General features: G+C 45.5%; 1 protein-coding gene across 2 annotated transcripts in view; it reads left to right on the forward strand.

Moving 5' to 3' along the window:
* Bcl2l14 (BCL2 like 14) overlaps positions 1-18,995 on the forward strand; it is a 42,398-nt gene that overhangs the window by 14,984 nt on the left and 8,419 nt on the right. Inside the window, exons 1-4 of one of the 2 annotated variants that reach the window (XM_034512273.2) lie at positions 2,210-2,458; positions 12,262-12,731; positions 16,056-16,229; positions 18,860-18,930. In XM_034512273.2, the coding sequence (XP_034368164.1) occupies positions 12,269-12,731; positions 16,056-16,229; positions 18,860-18,930 (708 nt within the window). In that variant the 5' untranslated portion in view covers positions 2,210-2,458; positions 12,262-12,268. Of the gene's footprint in view, positions 1-2,209; positions 2,459-12,261; positions 12,732-16,055; positions 16,230-18,859; positions 18,931-18,995 lie in introns of those variants that run through there. The other variant, XM_034512274.2, reaches the window with a different exon arrangement.

Here is an 18,995-nt window from a genome sequence, read left to right on the forward strand (position 1 = left end):
TCACATAGATAGCCAACATTATACTAAATGGGAAAAAAAATAAAGTGTTTCCACTAAAATCCGGAATAACATGTGGATGTCCACTTTCTCCTCTTATTTAAAAAATTTAAAGACATTAGCTATAAGACAAGAGAAGAAGGGCTGGAGAGATCGCTCAGCAGTTAAGAGCACTGACTGCTCTTCCAGAGGTCCTGAATTCAATTCCCAACAACCACATAGTTACTCACAGTCATCTGTAATGGGGTCTGATGTCCTCTTCTGGTGTGTCTGAAGACAGCTACAGTGTATGTATATAAATAAAAAATAAATAAATAAATCTTTTTTAAAAAAAGACAAGAGAAGGACATGTAATAGATGCAAATAGAAAAGCAAGAAGTCAAAGTTCTCATTTGCAGGTAAGCTTCTATACGTAAACCCTAGAGATCCAACCAAGAGACTTCTAGATTGCATAAACATTTTCAGTAAAGTGACAGGATATGAAATTATCACTCATAAATCAGCAGCCTTCCTGTACACCAATAAAAATGCTGAGAAAGAAATCAGAAAAAAATTATCCCATTAGAAATTACTTCAAATCATCATCATCGTCCTAACCAACCAAGACCTCCAACAATTAAAGCTTTAAAACATTCAAAAGAAAATTTTTAAAAATACTAGGAGACAGAAAGAGCCCCACACTCATGGATTAGAAAATTAATAGTGTGAAAATGGCTATATTGCCATAAAAAACCTTCAAATTTAATATATCCTCCATAAAAATTCCAGTATCATTCTCACGAATAGGAAAAAAAAAATCTTAAGATGCACATGGAAGTACAAAGACACCCAGATAGCTAAAGAAATCCAGATCAAAAGAAATCTGGAGGCATTGATACGCCTGATTTCAAGTTATAAAATCCTAACACAGAACCAATGTGCAGATTAAACAAATGGAGTAGGGGATGCAGATACAGGTCCACCCAGCTACCGACATCTGCTTTTTTACAAAGATGCCAAAAATACTCATTGAAGAAAAGATAGCATCTTCAACAAATAGTGCTAAGAAAACTGGCTCTTCCACATGTGGAAGAATGAAACTGGATCCTTATCTCAGTCTGTGAAAAACCCAGCTCCAAAGGAACCCAAACCACTAAGGTGAGTCATGAAACTGTTAGAAGAAAAAGCAGGAGAAGCATCTAGAGAGAAGACCTTTCTGATCGGGACTCCTGCTGCTCAGAAAACAATGTCAACTATTGACAGACAGGACATCATGAAATGACAAAGCTTCTATACAATAAACAAACAGTTAATTGATTCAGCAGGTGGCATAGAGAATGAGAAAAAAAAATCTTTGTCAGCAATACAGAGGATTGATATCTAATATATAGAGAAATTATATACCACAATAAGTTGACTAACCAAATTAATAAATTTCAAAAGACTAAATACAAATGGCGAGTAAACATATACATTGTTTCTCACTCCAGTCAGAATGACAGTCATTAAAAAAACAAATAACACCCATACATGGAAAATAAAAATAAACAATATCTCCCAATATTTTTTAAAGAAAGGGAAACATAACAGGTGCTGGCTAGTCTGTGAACAAAAGGGAACTCCTATGCCCTGCTGATAGGAATATTAAACTAGTCACCCACTGTGGAAGTCAGCATGAAGGTTTGGAGTATGACTCCAGGTGACTCAGCTGTGGCTCACCCTGGCACTTACTCAAATGACTCTCCAAGTCAACACACCACAGAATCACTTTCCCTTTGAAGCTCACAGTAGCTAACGATGGAGCCAACCTCGGTGAGCACCAGCAGAGGAATGGACAGATAAACATGGTGTGTACATGCAGCAGATTTTTTTTCAACCGTAACGATGAACATGTGACATGAAAGTAGAAGTAAAACCATCCAGAGGAACAAAAGGGACTGACAGGAGGGGGAAGAAGGCCGGAGAGAAAGGACAGTCAGACCCTATCACATGTGATTTTATGAAAATGCCGGAACGTAACAGTGCACCATTTATAAGGAATAGGAGAAATGGACTTTTTTTTTTTTTCAAATATGTACCTGCCACGGATTGGCTGGTCGGAAAACACAGATAAAATGCAAAGCAGGGAACCACCAAGACAGCTCCACCTGTTTGTGCCGATGGCAGTGAAAGTGTTTGGTGAAGGCTATCTAAGTGATTTTAGAGTCAAATTACTTGAGCAAAGGGCAGCCTCTCCTTCAGTTAAAGAGCTAGAGGCGGGGCTTAATGAGGAAGTGGCTTCCTTCCTTAAGCCTCTCTCAGTCTTGGTCCCAAACCTGAGGAGCCTGTGCCTGGGAGCTTCCAATCACTGAGCTGTGTCGTGAGAAGCCAAGACCTGCGGAAGGTTTCCTCTCAGTTGCACATTCAGAGACACTGGTGTACAAATAGACACCTGAGACCTGACCTGAAGCCAGAGGAAACCGGCTGAAATCCTGCAGATCAGGTAACAACAGCAGGGGACAGCAGTCTGTCTCCACTCCCTCTGGAGCTGGCATCCAGGTTGCATTGACCAATGGAGGCCATCTTACTCAGAACTATGGGCCCCTGCTAACAAACATTCTGCTCATGTGAGCCAAGCTAGTTCACTGGGGTTTCCGGAAAAGAGCAAGATAGATTATGAGGGGAATTCTCTCCCCCTTCCTCTCCCTCTTCTTCTTTCTCCCCTTCTCCCTCTCCCCTTCTCCCTCTCCCTCTCCCCTTCTCCCTCTCCCTCTCCCCTTCTCCCTTCCTCTCCTTTTCTTCCCTCTCTGGTTTTTTGTTTGTTTTGTTTTTGCTTTTGTTTGAGACAGGGTTTCTTTCTCTTATGTAGTCCTGGCTGTCCTGAAACTTGCTTTGTAGACCAGGCTGGCCTTGAACTCAGAGATCTCCCTGCCTCTGCCTCCAGCAGAGTTGAGATTAAAGGGGCGTGCACCACCTCACCCAACAAAAGCTTCTCCTTCCATTTCTCCACACCCAGCAAAGGCTTCTCTTTCTATTTCTCTTTATACAGAGGTGTTTAGATGGTAACGAATCCATGGCTGACTGGTCTTTTAAAACTCGGTCTTCTCTCTCAATGGAAATATGACAATGTATATAATGGCATGAGGGCATGGTTGGGGTTCAGGATGGGACCCCCGTCGGTTGAACCTGAAGACATGAGCACTCTGTAGAAACTTGGGTGCTCAGCCATGTCCTAGTAGACCCCCTAAGGAAAACTCTCTTCTCCCTGAGATCTCTGTCCCCATTTCCCCAGTCAGAGCTTCTGTTTTCTGTGTGAGCCCCAGGCCCAAGGCTTTAGCGCTGTGTTTAGCTTCTGTTGTGAGAAATTAAGATGTTTTGTGTCATCTTCTTCTCACCTTCAGAACTGAAGAATTGTCTTATCCTTGGACATGACAGAGAGGGCAGAAAGACCAGAGACACACAGAGGTCTGGAGAAAGCAAGAGAGGGAGATGCATAGAGAGAGTACTCCTGCCAAAAGGGACCCAGGATGCTGAAGGTTCAGCTCAAAGTGGCCAGGAGCTTTGTGGCTGAGTCTAGGGACCTCCCTAAGAGGAGCTGTCAGTACACTTACACTCCCTGGCTCTCGCCTCCAAGGTGAGCAGAGGTGTGGCAAGCCAAGTGAGGTTCCAAGTTCGGCTGAACCCAGACTCTGGTGGCTTCTCATGGAATTGTGAAATTTCGAGGTTACTTTATCTAAGTGCTCACCCACCTGCCTGTGGGAGGGAAGTGAAATCTCACCAACTCCGGCACGGACTGAGAGTCTACAGACTAGAAAACTTATCAGTGTGACTGCCATTCAACAGGCTCTGGGTGGCCCCTGCGGTCTGGTCTTCCCAGAAGAACACAACACACCAAGCAACTGCCTTTCAGAGGATGTTTTCAGGGAACCCTCTGAAAGGGAAAAGAGGCCAATGAAACTGCTGTGTTCACCTTTGAGAGTGTGGGATATGACCAGGAAGAAAACTGTAGAGACGGTGGGTCCCTGAATCCCCAAATTAACATTAAGACCTCTGAAGAATCCCTTGGGACTGCCGCCAACATAAAGTTTACCGTTTACGTTTCTATGGTCCAGGAATTGGGGCACCTTCCATTGCAGTGGCTCTCAATCTTCCTAGTGCTTCCATCCTTTAGTACAGCTCCTCATGTTGTGATGACCCCACCCCCTACCATAAAACTGCTACTGTTTTTTCACTGCTACTTCGTAACTGTAATTTTGCTACTGTTAAGAACCATAATGTCAACAACTGTGCTTCTCTGTGGTCTTAGGCGACTCTTGTGAAAGAGTCTGCCAATCCCCCAAAGCGCTCATGACTCACAGGTTGAGAATCACTATTCTGTTAAGTAGAAAGGTTACTAGGAATCCCTGAGATCAGACAGCATCAAAAGTAATAAATTCTGGAGAGATGGCTCAGTGGTTAAGAGCACTGACTGCTCTTCCAGAGGTCCTGAGTTCAATTCCCAGCAACCACTTGGTGGCTCAGTACCATCTGGTGACCTCTTCTGGTGTGTCTGAAGATAGCTACAGTGTAGTCATATACATAATAAATAAATATCTAAATCTTTTTTAAAATGTGATAAATTCTCTTGCTGCTTTCAAATCAGATCAAGCTTTCAGCTTTGAGGTAGTTCTCCCTTAATTAAGGTCTAACATTGAGGGAAACCTTTCCAAATCTTTAAATAAAAACATTTTATCTATTCTTTGAGGATTCCATGTATTTATACAGTGTATTCATATTCACATATTCTCTCAACATTTTTCCTTCCCTACAGTGCAGGATAGCCTCAAACTACCTGTCCTGCTTCAGCCTCCCGAGTGCGGGCATTACAGGCATGGACCGCCACACCCAGCTGCTGAGGGCACTCACTCTCACATTTTTCTGTCTCTATTTGCCCACATAAGTTTCAAGCTCCTGCCACAGAGCCCTGTCTTCCATCTGTCTGTCTGCAGCCATGTTCCCTGACAATCACCTTTCTTCTGCTTTCACCCCTCCGATGGTTGATCTAAGGCCCCAGGGCCTACCTTTTACAAAGTGGAAGGACATCGGGCTCTCTCTTCAGCTCAGTGGTTTCCCCCATTTCTGACAAGGCTCCTGAGTCAGCCATTTAAGGAACCTGTTTCTCGGAGAAGCCAGATCTTTCCTCTCCCTGGCAGCACATATGTGCGCAGCTGCAGTTGGAAAGCCTACACTCGCTCTCTATGTTGCTTTGAAGTATTTGGGTTTTGTGAACATCCACAAACATCTCTCATGGAGGCACAGGGCTCCAAACTTTGTCCTTCGATGAAACGATTGTGAGACAAGAGTGACTCCCTGTCCTGAGCTGCCCAGTTTGGTTTTTGTATTAACAGTTTTAGATGGGACAGGGGGAAGTATCTCTATGAGACCAAACTGGCCTTGAACTCTGAGATCTACCTGCCCCTGCTTCTGCCTCCTGAGTGTTGGGATTGACTGTGTGACCCACCATACCTGATCCCAAACTGCCCAGTTTAAAAGAAAGCTTCTGGAACCCTTCTCTGAGGAATCTGAGCTCAGTCTCACCTGAGTCTCAGTCTCATTTACTGTGACAGAAGACCCCACTACAGCCATACTTTCTGACTGATTCTTTTGTTGTCTCAGCTTCCTTGGCCCCAACCTTTCAGCCATTAGGTCTCAGGACTTCTCAGCGTCATCTTTTGTTCACTATGTTGTCAGATTTAGCAAATACAATTGCATTTGAATTTTAGATAAAAAATTTCAATTTGTAATTTTTGGGAAATAGATATAGTAACACTTATTTATAATCTGTCAAAAAAAACTGCTCAAATTCATAATCCACCAGATGCCTTGGGTTTCATCTGGCACTCATTCATTCATCCATTCATTCATTCACTTGTATTTGGTGCGCACCTGCAAACTGTCAGGCACTATTTTAGGTGCTTGGAAAACTCCACTCTTCGTATCTGTGTCAGCCACCCTTGTTGCCATGACAATATACTTGACAGAAGCAGCTTACAGAAGGGAGTTTATTTGGACTCACACTTAGGGAAGGCTTGGCAGTGACAGTGGCTGTGGCTGTAGTGTCAGGAGCTTCCAAGGGCTGGCCACACAGGGGCTCCTGTTGGGAAGCAGTGAGAGATGAATGCCAGGGCTAGCTCACTCTCTTCCCTTTCCCAGTCCATGGGATGCTGCCACTCACATTCAGGTCGAGTGTCCTTTCCTCCGTTAAAGCTCTCCAGAAAGGCCCTCACAGCCCTGCCCAGATGTGTGTCTCCTAGGTGATTCTAAATCCAGTCAGGTGACAATGAAGATTAGCTATTCTACCCTTACGCTGTGTAAACCCTTACTGTATTTGCATACACAGCAAATACACATAGAGATACAAGTCAATGCCAGGAAAAGCACGTGTCATATTCAGACCTTCCTTACCTTCTCAAAGCATCTGCATCTTATAAGGTGAGTGGCTTTGAATTCAGATCTAAAGCACTCATTGCATGAGAGGGATGTCTTTATGTGTCTTCTAGTCTATAACATTCTCTTTTACCTTAGTATGTGTTTGTATGTGCGTATGATCTCCATCTGTGAAGAAAAATGGCCCATTGCCTCATTCTTTCTTTTTGAGACAAAGTCTTACTACGTAGCCGTGCTTGGCCTCAAACTTGCAATTCTCCTGCCTCAGCCTCCTGAGTAGGTGGAATCACTGGCTCATCTGCATTTATCTTGCTCCGTTAGCCACACCCTGAGTTTAGAACATTGCATCTTCATGATCATTAGGTTGTTCCTCTGCCTCCTATACTTTCTGTAAAATGGTGTTAGATCCAGAGACTTGATCAGATTAAAATCTACTAAAGCTTTTTTCCCTCATGTGTATACATGTGAGCTTATACGTTTATGTGCACCACATATAAACAGGAGCCCATAGGATGTGGTAGAGAGCATTAGATCCTTTTTAACCAGCAGTGCAGATGGTTGGGAACCACCATGTGGAACCCAGGTCCTCTACAAGAGCAATGAGTTCTTTAAATTAGATCTAAAGCTCTGATTTTTTTAAATCACATCATAGGTTTTCATCTTTTTAGTCACAACAAATGACACAGAATGCTCATCTCAATTGGTCATTGAGTACAGGAGCTATTGATATGCTTCAGGTGTTAAGTCATACTCTGGGGGTCAGTTGGGGTACACATGCCTCTGCAACACAAGTATGGGGAGCAGAGAACAACTTTGGGGAGTTCCCTCCTTTCACCTTGGTTTTGTTTTTTGGGTTTTTTGTTGTTGTTGTTGTTGTTTGGTTGTTTGGTTGGTTTTGGTTTTTCAAGACAGGGTTTCTCTGTGTAGCCCTGGCTGTCCTGGAACTTACTCTGTAGACCAGGCTGGCCTTGAACTCAGAAATCCGCCTGCCTCTGCCTCCCAAGTTCTAGGATTAAAGGCATGTGCCGCCACCACTGCCTGGCTTTTTTTTTTTTTCTTTAAACAATACTTATTTAATTATTTTATGTATATGAGTATACTGTCACTGTCTTCAGACACACCAGAGAGGGCATCAGATCCCACTACAGATGGTTGTGAGCCACCATGTGGTTGCTGGGAATTGAATTCAGGACCTCGGGAAGAGCAGTCAGTGCTCTTAACCTCTGAGCCATCTCTCCAGCCCCACTTCCACCTTATTTTGAGGCAAGATCTCTCTTATTGTCCTGCCACTCTGACTACTCCAGGCCATTTGACCCATGAGCCATTGCACTGGCTTGTTTTATGTCAACTTGACACCAGCTAGAGTCATCAGAGAGGAGGGAAGTCTCAATTGAGAAAATGCCTCCAAAAGACTGGGCTGTAGGCAAGCCTGTAGGGCATTTTTAAATTAGTGATTAATAGGGGAGGGTCCAATTCATTGTGGGTGGTGCCATCCTGGGCTGGCAGTCCTGGATTCTATAAAGCAAGCTGAGCAAGCCATGAGGTGCAAGCGAGTAAGCAGCACCTATTCGTGGTCTCTGCATTAGCTTCTGCCGCTAGGTTCCGGGCCTGCTTGAGTTTCTGTCCTGACTTCCTTTGATGATGAACTGTGATGTGGAAGTGTAAGCCAAATAAGCCTTTTCCTCCCCAGGTTGCTATGGCTCTGGCGTTTCATCACAGCAACAGCAACCCTAAGACAGCATCTTTCCGGTGATTCTCCAATCTCTACCTCTTATCTTGTCACAGCACACACATGTATGCCAAGTCGGGCTTTTCCGTGGGTTCTGGGGATCAAGCTCACATTGTTAAGCAGGTAGTGCTTCTGCGACTGAGCCATCTAAGCAGGCCCTAAGGTATCTATTCTTAAGTTATCATTTGGCTACAGGGTGGTTCCTGGGTTGGAGAGAGGAGAAGATCTCAGTATAATCCACTTGAGGAGAACAAAGGAGCTAAAGCAGCAGGGGACGTCATAAAGAGATGGGGGATGGAGGGGAGAGACAGGATGGGTGAGTGGGAGGAGCTAGTGACCTGTGAGAAGGCCTGTGTAGGAAACACTGGGCAGATCTGCTTGATAAGCAAAGGAAGAGCATCAATAAGAAAGCAGGAAGAAGTGTGTCCTCCAGACAGCTTAGTGGCTCCCAATAGCATCCTAGACAGCAGGCATAATGAGTGTGCAATTGGAGCAGCTAAGGAAAAACAAAATGCCAAAAGCATAGGAATTGGCCCGGAATATAAAGAAACAGAAAGAAAGAGATGATGCTGGCCAGGGTGCCCTTCAGGCTGTGCTCCCTGAGTGCTTGTTCACACCCACTTATCTGTGTATAAATACACTGTGTGTGTAGCAGGTGAGTTTTACAAGACTGCCCATTGCTGCCCTGGGGAAGCCCCTTCTTGCTCTTCAATCTCCACTTCACTTTTTGCCCGACCACCCTGGAGCTCGCAGCTGCCTTCCACTAGAATCTGCCTAGCTCAGCCCTGGTCTTGGCCATGAAGCTGTTCCTCAGAGTCTCGAGCCTCTTCTAGATAAAGCAGGGACCACAGAGGATCAGGAAGCACTCACCCTGAGAAGACGCTGGGGCTCTATCCCTTCTTCAAACGTCAAAGCCAAGGGAGGGGAGTTAGAGACCGTTCTCAGACTAGACAAGAAGAGGTGGGTTTGTTTTCTTATGGTGCTGGGAACCCAGGTTCTTGTGTGTGTTAGGGAAGTGTATTGTCACAAGATCCCTTGACATGTGAACCTCAGTCTATATGGAAAACAAGGAGCAAAGAGATTGAGTCACCCAGTGATAATGTGAGCTTGCAGCTGTCAGACCATGGCCAGGAGTCCCAGACTGTCTGTCTGAATCATGTCCCCCTGCTTCAATCCCTGTCTGCAGATGCTAAACTGTTCTTTTAGAGGTTGGTCCTGATATGAGACAGCATAGTGGAAGGAAAAGGAGGGATGTGCCAGTGGATTCCACTAAGATCGCTATAGCTCAGTTATGATTACAGTCTCTTCAGCTTTCAGGACAAAATCCCAACAGGACCAGCAACTGAAGGAAGCTAAGAGCCCCACCAAGGACAGAAGCAGGGAAAGTTACACAGTCCCATACTACACAGTAATGTCTTGGTCAGCAATGGCCAAATACAAGATGTAGGAATCGTCCCTTGAGGTTGTATCAGCAACTGGTATGATAACCGTCTTAGCATGCATCAGTATACAGTTTGCACTATGTCACCTAATGACCTGTTTCCAAGACATGTCCTTGTCAGCAATTGATGTGCATGTGACAAGAAGAATAAGATAGTAGCTGGCCTGAACTGGCGATCTCTCTGTCTCAGCCTCCTAGTGTTGAGCACAAGCTATCATGCCTGGTATAGCTTCCATGTAGACACATACATACATACTTATATATTCACACACATCATTGTATTGTATAATGTATATGTGCACACACATGCCACCATGCATTATCTTCTACATTCTCAGCATGTGACATGTCTTTAGACCACCAGGCCGAGGGGTCTCTGCTCCTGCAGATCCTTCCAAAAGAACCTGAGGCTGTGACAGGAGCAACTTGGGTGGTAAAAAAAATATATGTGCATGCAGCCTTTCCCTCTACCTTTATGAGATACCTTCTGCCTCAGCTTGTGTGGTTTGTTTCCTGTAACTGGCTCTCTAGATAAGCTGTCACTGGGTAAGAGTCCCCATTATTTATTTATTTTACGAAACTGAAAGTCAATAACGTGGGAAGCTTTTCCATGTTCCTATGGGAGAGGACATGGTCACATGCTTCCTTTAGAAATAACATCCCAAGCCTGGAAATGGTCGGAAGTGGTTTGACCATCTTCATTCACTCCAAATAACTATATGGACAGAGGAAGTGGACACTGCACCATTTTCTTTGTTGAAGTTGTCATAGAATTAGCCCTTTCTGGTTTTCTGCTAGTGAACCTTTGCCTTGGGTGGGGGGAGAGAGAGACAGAGACAGAGACAGAGACAGAGACAGAATCTGGATACAACTGCCTTTTCACTTATTTTCCCTGAATGATTCTGGTTTAGTGAGCTTGGGGCCAGCCTAGGCTACATGATACCAGCCTTAGTCATCAGATTTCAAATTTATCTGATAAATTTGGTCTTAGCAAATTTCAAACATGTCTCCTCCATACATCTGTTTTCTACCCATGCAGTTTTTTGGTTTGGTTGTTGGTTGGTTGTTTGGTTGGTTCGTTTGATTTTTGGCTTTTGTTTGCTTGTTTGTTTGATTGAGTTCTGCTTTTCCAAGGCAAAGTTTCTCTTTGTAGCCTTGGCTGCCCTAGAACTAGCTCTGTAGACCAGACTGTCCTTGAACTCACAGAGATCTGCCTGCCTCTGTCTCTTGAGTGATGGGATTAAAGGCATGCACCACCACCTCCAGGCAACTGCCCATGAAGTTTTAAAGGTTAATGCACATCCCCTGACTTTCCACTTGCTCCTCCATCTGAAGTGGACCTGTCCCTGCCTCCCCACACCCAGCTATCTTCCCCTCCGTTAGAGTTCACATTCTCTCATTGCCTGGTATTGTTTATGCTTCTGTCTCCTGTCCCAGTAACGCAGTGGCTTTTTTGATACTGGTTACTCCTGCCTATCCTAGTGTAAGGCCCCCAGGAAGGGAAGACCTCACCCAAGCCTCAGGAATTCGAAGCCACCTATTAACTCACAAGATACTGAACTTGATGCAATCAGCAAGAGATATATTTCGATCAACATGTTGAGGTCAAGACCTGTAGCCCACGCAGTGGCAATGGGGTCTGACCCCGGGGCTTTGGAAACAGAAAATTTAAAGCCAAAAACCACAACTGGGGGGGGGGGGGGGGACAACAACTCAGGGGGAGTGAAGGAGGGTTATTGGAGAGTACCTGTGGAAAGTCCCAGCCCATTATTCAGTTTGTGACAGGGTCCAAGGAACAGTCATGGGGAACATTTTGTATAGACTATTCTCCAAGAGTCTATTTATAACCAACCATCTATCTTGTGGTCAGCCAAGTTCCTGAAGCACAGAGCTCACAACCAAGCTGACCTGCACTCTTGGTTCTGCTCAGTCTGCTAGGAGTTTTTGAAAAACTTTAACCCTTTCACTAGCAATGTGAGATCAGGACCAAAGATGCTTTCTCAATTCTTCCCCATGCTTTCTCTCATCATGCAAAGCAAATGCCCCCATACATAGAACACTATTGTGGCCCAACCTACCCCACGCTTGGGGGCCAAAATGTCATGTACTGCTCTGTCAATGTTGGAACCTGCACTGCCAAAAGCCTTGGGCGCTAAGTTGTTAGAGCCTGCACTGGCCCAAGTTGCCCCGGTCTGCGGGTCAGGGTTCAGCAAGAGAAAGAATGAGGATGGATGTGAAGAATGGAGACCAGACAGATTGTGATTCAATCCCATTTATTCTTCAGTCTCTCTTCCTAGTCCAAGTCCCAAGTCTTGAGTTCCTAGTCCCTAGTGCCTCCAAGTTACAAGTTTCTAGTTCCAAGTTCTAATGCCTAATGTCTAAATCCAAGTTCTTCCTCCAAGTGCCAAGTGCCTAATACCTAATAATAATTTTGTCTGCCTCTTGCCTTTTATATGTCTCACTTCTAAGCCACGCCTCTAAGTCACACCCTTAAGTCCCTTAGGTCTTATCTCTAAATCACACCTTTAAGTCTCACATACCCAAGGGAAGATCCTGGGTATCTAAAGCAAGATGTTATCAGAGTGTGCTCAGCTGTTGTAGGCTGTTGTAATCAAGTCTCTTGTTAGGGTATAGCTCAAGATGGCTGCAAGGATGATGGCCGCCTTCTGTCGGCTCCCCACAGAGCACCTTTGCCCTTTTGTCATTCCAGACCTAACATGTGCAGCACCAGTGTGTATGATCTGGAAGATATTCCCCTGGAAGATGATGACCCAAACAGCATAGAGTTCAAAATCCTAGCCTTCTATGCCCGACACCATGTCTTCAAGAGCACCCCGGCTGTCTTCTCCCCCAAGCTCTCCAGAACAAGAAGTTTGTCCCAGAAAGCACTGGGGACTTGGTCAACTGATTCCTGGACACAGGTCTCGTTGCCTTGTAGAGGTTCCCCCTCCAGTGAAAAGTACGTAAGCTTGGGCAAGAAGAAGTCTTCTTGGAGATCACTCTTCAGAGTGACTGAAAAGGAGGATGGCCCACCGAGCTCTCCAAAGGAGATCCGTGCTCAGGGTGCTCGGGTTGTTCAGGGTGCTCAGGGCCCCTTCTCGGTAGAGCGGCAGAGTGGCTTCCACAACCAGCACTGGACCAGGTCCCTGTCCAGTGTGGAACAGCGTCTGGAGAGTGAAGGTAGGTTTGTGGCTCTGGCTAGCACCCATCTCCTTCCTGTGTGTGCTAAGTGATTGGCCTCCTCCTACCTGCAGAAGATAGAGGCCTGGGCTTTCCGCTTCTTTAATCTTCCACCATAACCACCCCATTTCCCTGGGAAAGGAAGATGGTGGGAGTGGATGGTGGCTGCAGAGGTTCTCTGGCTCTGAGACAGTAAATACACTTACTTTGAGAGGGAAGCATGACAGAAGGCATATTAGCCAGGGCAGAAGCTTTGCCTCCTCCTGAGCCAGTTCACCTCTGAGGACCCTGGGTACTATGTTTACACCTGTATGTTGGGAGTCACACCATCTCCTTCTTCTTCCGGTTGATGGAAAGACCAAGGAGAAGACCCTGTTATCCCAGCATTCAGACGATGGAGACAGGGCTTTCAAGTATTTGTGGCCAGCCTTGGCTATATAGTGAGATGAATGCTAGCCTGGGCTACATTAGATCCTGTCTTCAACAACATACAAACAAAGGAGAGAGGGAGAAAGAGAAAGGAAGGAAAGGGAAGGGAGAGAAAAGGGGGGGAGTGGGAAGGGGCATGAAAGGAGTGAGAGGGTTGAAGGGGAGAAAGGAGAGAGGGAGAAAAGGAGGGAAGGAAGGAAAGAGTGAAGAAAGAAAGGAAGGAAAGAAGGCAGTCAAAGAGATATAAGCAAATAGGTTTTCAGTTGAGTGTGCCGGCTCATACCTGCAGTCCTCAGTATTCAGAAAGAAAAGCATGACCGGTTCTGGGCTAGCCTAGAGTACATAGCAAGTTGGAAGCCAGCTTAGGATTATACTGTAAGACTGACTTGAAAAACTGAAAAGAAACAAAATACTTTTCAGAACATAAACCACTGGGCTGGAGAGATGGCTCAGCAGTTAAGAGCACCATTGTTCTTCCAGACGTCCTGAGTTCAATTCCCAGCACCCATGAGTCTATAACTGTACTCCCATGGGATCCAATACCCTATTCTGGTGCACATGCAGACAAAACACCCATATATTTAAAAGTACATAAATTAAATCTTTTAAAAAGAGGTTTTCCAAAAAAAAAAAAAAAATGTAAACTATTCTTTAAAAAAAAAAAAAAACTGATAAAGTCTTCCCTTGTTAGGAAAAAACAAAAACCAATTGTACTATTCCTGAGGGCTTTACCTCCATCCACTTTACCACCACTGAGGTACACTTTACCTCAGCAGAAGCTTCTCCCATCATCCCACCCACTCCCACCTCAGCTGAACCCCTTCCTGCCAGGTTTGGTGGGCCTAGGAAACTTGTCCGTAATTAGTCAACAGATGGCAGTAACGACTCAGTTTTAAAGTGTTGTGATCATTCTAAGTTGGTGTTAGCCCTGCATGTGGATGGCTCCAAGCCAGTCTGTGACCAAAGGAACTTCTTCGGTTGGACAGTGAGGATGCAGGCTCCAGAGAATACTCAGTACCCACCACTCGAGAGACAGTGAGACTTTGTGGAGGGCCATTGCTTCAGGACACACACCCTGGACCACATGGAGGCCATCCTCCCAGATCTGTTTAACTCTGAGAGCAAACTGAGGCATCTGCTCCCTAAATGCAAGGGTGACTGAGGCCACAGGAAGAAGGGTTGTGTCCTCCCCTCCTGCCCCACGCTTCCCACACATGCAGCCGCTACTGTGGATCAGAGCTGGGAGCTTGGAGGCCCCAGTGATCGGCTTTGGGGATCACTGTGGCCTGTGCAGGGAGACAGGAAGTTTCCACAGCCTTCCTTCCCCATTTCCTAGAGTAAATGACAAAAGTATCGCTTGGCTTTCCCACCTAAATTTTCAAAAGAAACCACTCACATCATCCTTTCCCCTTTTAGAAAGAAGAAAAAAAAAATTTTCAGGTGAGATTAAGGATAAAAATTAAATTCAGAAAAATTAAATTCAGCTAAACAGTGAGAGAGTAGGTTTATTAGCCAAATTGTATCTTAGGCTGAATAACCACATATTGCAGTGTACACAACCATAATACATACGGCTTTTTTCCTAAGATTTATTTACTTTATGTATGTGAGTACACTGTAGCTATCTTCAGACACACCAAAAGAGGGCATCGGATCCCATTACAGATGGTTGTGAGCCACCATGTGGTTGCTGGGAATTGAACTCAGGACCTCTGGAAGAGCAGTCAGTGCCCTTAACCACTGAATCATTTCCCCAGCTCCCATAATACAGTTTTATGCATGTCTAATTATATGTCTCATGTTCCGAAGAACATATTCTATCATGGCTCTGGGGATTCTAGATATCATATCTCCATTTCAAGCAGGAAGGAGAAAAGAAAGGCAGAGATGGTTTCCTTTCTAGAGTACTTGGCTCTTTTTATGTATATATTTGTGGGTTTATTTACTTACTTATTTGAGAAAGAACCTCGCTATGTTGCCCAGGCTGACCCCATCTCTTGACCCACCTCCATCATTAATTATTGTGAGTGAATGATCTTCTCCAAGTACAGTATGACTAGACTCAGCTGCTCCACTTGACACCAAACAAAGAACCACCTCAAGTTTCTACAGTGAGCTGATTGATGGGACACCAGTGACTCCTTAACAAGTCAGCCACATACTGCCTGCTCTACCCTGCTTTCCCCAAGTCGATACAAAGCTGCATTGTCTCTGAGTGGCTATAACTTGAGTCTATGCCATGTAAGTCTTCCTGCCTGCGTGGAAACACACAATGCATCACTTCCTGGCTTACAAACTCAAGAAAGATGAGTTGTACGTTATGCACTTATTCTTCTGAGATACTTGTAGTCTGTGCTGGCCTGAAACTCATGGCCTTGCAGCCCTGGCCTCCTAAGTGCTGAGATGACAGACGTGGTTGTGTCTATGTAGCCGTGTTGACCTATTAGCATTATCTGAATGTTTTCTATTAAACTTAAAGGGAAAATTCGTGACGATAAAAGCAAGAAGTATCCGACTATTGAACACTTTCCTGAGAACTGAGAGGCCACTTCTCCAATGTATAAAGGGTATCCCCAAACATAATTACACTTGATAAAAAATAAAAGCACCATGAACATTCTTTCCAGCAATGCTAGCTCCTCCACCCCCACCCCACTGGGTTCTTTCCTTTGCAAGGAAGAAAAGATGGGGTGTGGAAGGGCAGTTGTATACTGCCCCCTCATCCCAGCCTGCTGGGGAACTGCTAGTCCCTTCTGAAGAATGTCCTGCCTCCGACACAGACTCCTGGACACAGTCCTCTTATCCGAGGCTGGCCTCTTCATCCTAGACAACTGGAAGTCCATGCTGCAGCCCTACTTCTGGGGATACCCTCTGAGCAGTTCTTTCTCGTTTCAGCTGTGGACTCCAAAGTTGCTTGTATTGCTAACAGAGTGGCTGAAATCGTGTACTCCTGGCCACCACCAGATGACAGCCACAGCCAGGGAGGAGGCAAGTTCAAAGAGAGTGCCCCAAAGATTCCGTACTTCCAGTTTCAAGGCCCTCAGTCTAGAGCTTGTGACTCTAAGAAAGGTAAGCCTTCCTTGCTAAGTGTGTGGGTTGAGCATGTGTCAGACAGCAGCCTATGGGTACGTTTGTGTGTACACAGCTCGGGGCTCTGCAGATTGGGATTCTCAGCCCATGTCAAGGCAACATGGTGGAGACCATGAGCTCTGGCTTAAGACATCAGCTCATACCACAGGGATGCCATTAGCACACTGACCAACATGTCAGCTCATGGCTAAGTCAGAAGAAAAGTCTCCCGTGGAGGGAGAAGAGGAAATGTCAGCTCTAATCAGGTTTGTACATAGAGTTAGTGCATCAACCAACCCAGGACTCCTGTGAAACACCCAGCATTGTCAGACTCCCAGGGTAGGTTGCTATTTATTTTTCTTGCCATTGTGAGAAAAAAATGCCTACCAGAAGCAATGGAGGGGAGAAAAATATTATTTTGGCTTACGATCTCAGAGGGTTGCATCCATGGCTGTTGGCCACATACATTTAGGCAGAAGAACATGGCTGCAGATGGCAGTTGCCTATTCTATAGTCAACCAGGAAGCAAAGAAAGCAGGAAGTGGCCAGTCATAATATACCTCCACAGGCCTGCCCTCAGTGTCCCACTTCCTCCAGTCAGGCCCCACCTCCTAAACCTTCACAACCTTCCCAAATAGAGCCAACCGTTGAGGACGGGCATTCAAAGCATGGGACTGTGGGGGGGGGGAGCGGGGGGGGAATCATATTTGATTCGGCAACATCAGGTCTGATTCAGAAGGTGTTGAAAAAAGGGAGAATTTGGGACCAGATCAGACCAGTCACTGCCTACACTGTAGCAATGGCTGGGACTACTACAGACTCTAGAAGCCTTGTGGAAACCCTGGGTTCAGAGGGAAGACTTGAAGGGAGCTGGGTTTGCCTTCTTTCATTGTTGACCTTTGCTCTCTCCTCAGCCCCTAGAAGGGGGTGTAACAATGGTGACAAAGTGACTCCGGGGTCTGTAGTGTAAAGGACAGAGCACCGTCCTCTCCACGAAGGCATCGTTTATCTCAGACTCTGAGACAGGGTGTGGATTTTTTTCCACTGTCTGCTGTCTATCCGAAACCAAAAAATGCCACAGAGGCTCTGAGTGGGGAGCCCTCCAAGCAGGCTAACAAGAAAGAGCTGAAGCTTTACTGCCATCCCAAGTGTGCCTGGGAGGTAGAAACCGATATCCTCAGGCGAGCTTAAGCCAAGGCACTCCTCCCCGTGTGCAGGAGGAATCCAAGACTCCAGCACTGCATCTTTCCCAGGGAGACAGAAGCAGACAGGGCTGTGGAGAGATTTACAGGCCTGTTTTTCTCTCAGGGCTGTGAGTCCAGGTTATCACCCTTCTCTCCTCCTCCCTACAACTTCTTGGGCCTGGCTACATTAATACCCTGGCCTCCCTTGCCTCTAGCCAAGACAAACCTGTGGGTCCTGTAGCTTCAAGTGACCGGGCCGTAAGTCAGAAACTCGATTCCCTCAGTTTCTGGCTGGTCTGTTTGGATTCTGCTCTGTAGTGATGATCATGTTTGCCGTTGTGTTTACTGAGTAGCAAGCTGTGAAAGGAAAACCCTCATAGCCCATGCCAATGGCAGCCACGTTTTAATCCAACTACCATTTCAGCCTGGGGACCTCAGGAATTTGTTCATTTCATTCCCATCTTGTAGAGACATGGAGTAACAGAGCATAAATTTTAGTCACATAAAAGTCAACCAAGTTTAAAAGTAACGTAAAAAAAAGAAAAGAAAACCACATGGGGGGAATAAAATAGGCTTAAGAAGGAGATTAGTCCCCAAATTATTCCCCCCCCCCCCAAATTTTACTCCTCATTTGGGTTGTAAGTTTGGCTCCGTTCTTTCTGACAATGGTAGAAATATAATCTGATGTGGAATTTATGGGCCTGAAAAGTTGGTTCAGCTGGTAAGGTGTTCTCTGTACCCAGAGTCTGAGTTCAGAACCCCAACTCACATATGAAGCCGTGCACAGGGGCATGTACCTGTGTGTCCAGCACAAGGCCCATCTAGCCAGTCAGTCCAGCTCAGCACCAGTTCAGTAAGAGCTCCTGTCTCAAAAACTAAGGTAGAAAAACTTCCAATGTTGACCCTTGGTCTCCACATGCACATGGTGCGTGCGCGCGCACACACACACACACACACACAAGGGATTTCTATTTCATATAAGTACCATCTGCTGAGGAATAGCCTGAAAACAGGAAGGAGGGGTGGGGACATGGCTCAGTGATGGAGCTTTGGCCTAGAAAGCAGGAGGCCCTGGTTTTGACCCCCAGCAGGTGAGGTAGGAATGGGCTGTAGCTATAACCTAGTGGAAAAATAAAAATTAAACATAAATAAGAGGAAAATGTCTCCTACGTATCTTCATGGACAGGATTATGTGTCTTGGAACTGCTGTCTTTAACAGCCTTCATACAGTAAATATAGTGGTAAGTTTCTCGGGGAAGGAAAGGATGGACCAGGTCAAGAAAACAAGGGATGGAACTGGAGAAGTCGTGAATGGTGGGATTTATCAGCTACAGAGGTGAATGTTTGCGCCTCTCTTCATCCCTAACCAAGACACAAGCACGGCCACTGGAAAGAAACGTTTATTATTTTGAAAGAAATAACAGGAATATTTATTGTCCCCAACAGATGGAGAAGACCAAATAATAAGCAAGATTGTTGAGCTGCTGAAATACTCGGGGGATCAGTTGGAAAGAGAGGTATGGAGGTCCTTGAGCTGACAATCCCTGTCTGCGCCTACGCACTAGGGCAAGACAATGGAATT

This window comes from Arvicanthis niloticus, chromosome 9 (assembly GCF_011762505.2).
Source record: "Arvicanthis niloticus isolate mArvNil1 chromosome 9, mArvNil1.pat.X, whole genome shotgun sequence".
Taxonomy (NCBI): domain Eukaryota; kingdom Metazoa; phylum Chordata; class Mammalia; order Rodentia; family Muridae; genus Arvicanthis; species Arvicanthis niloticus.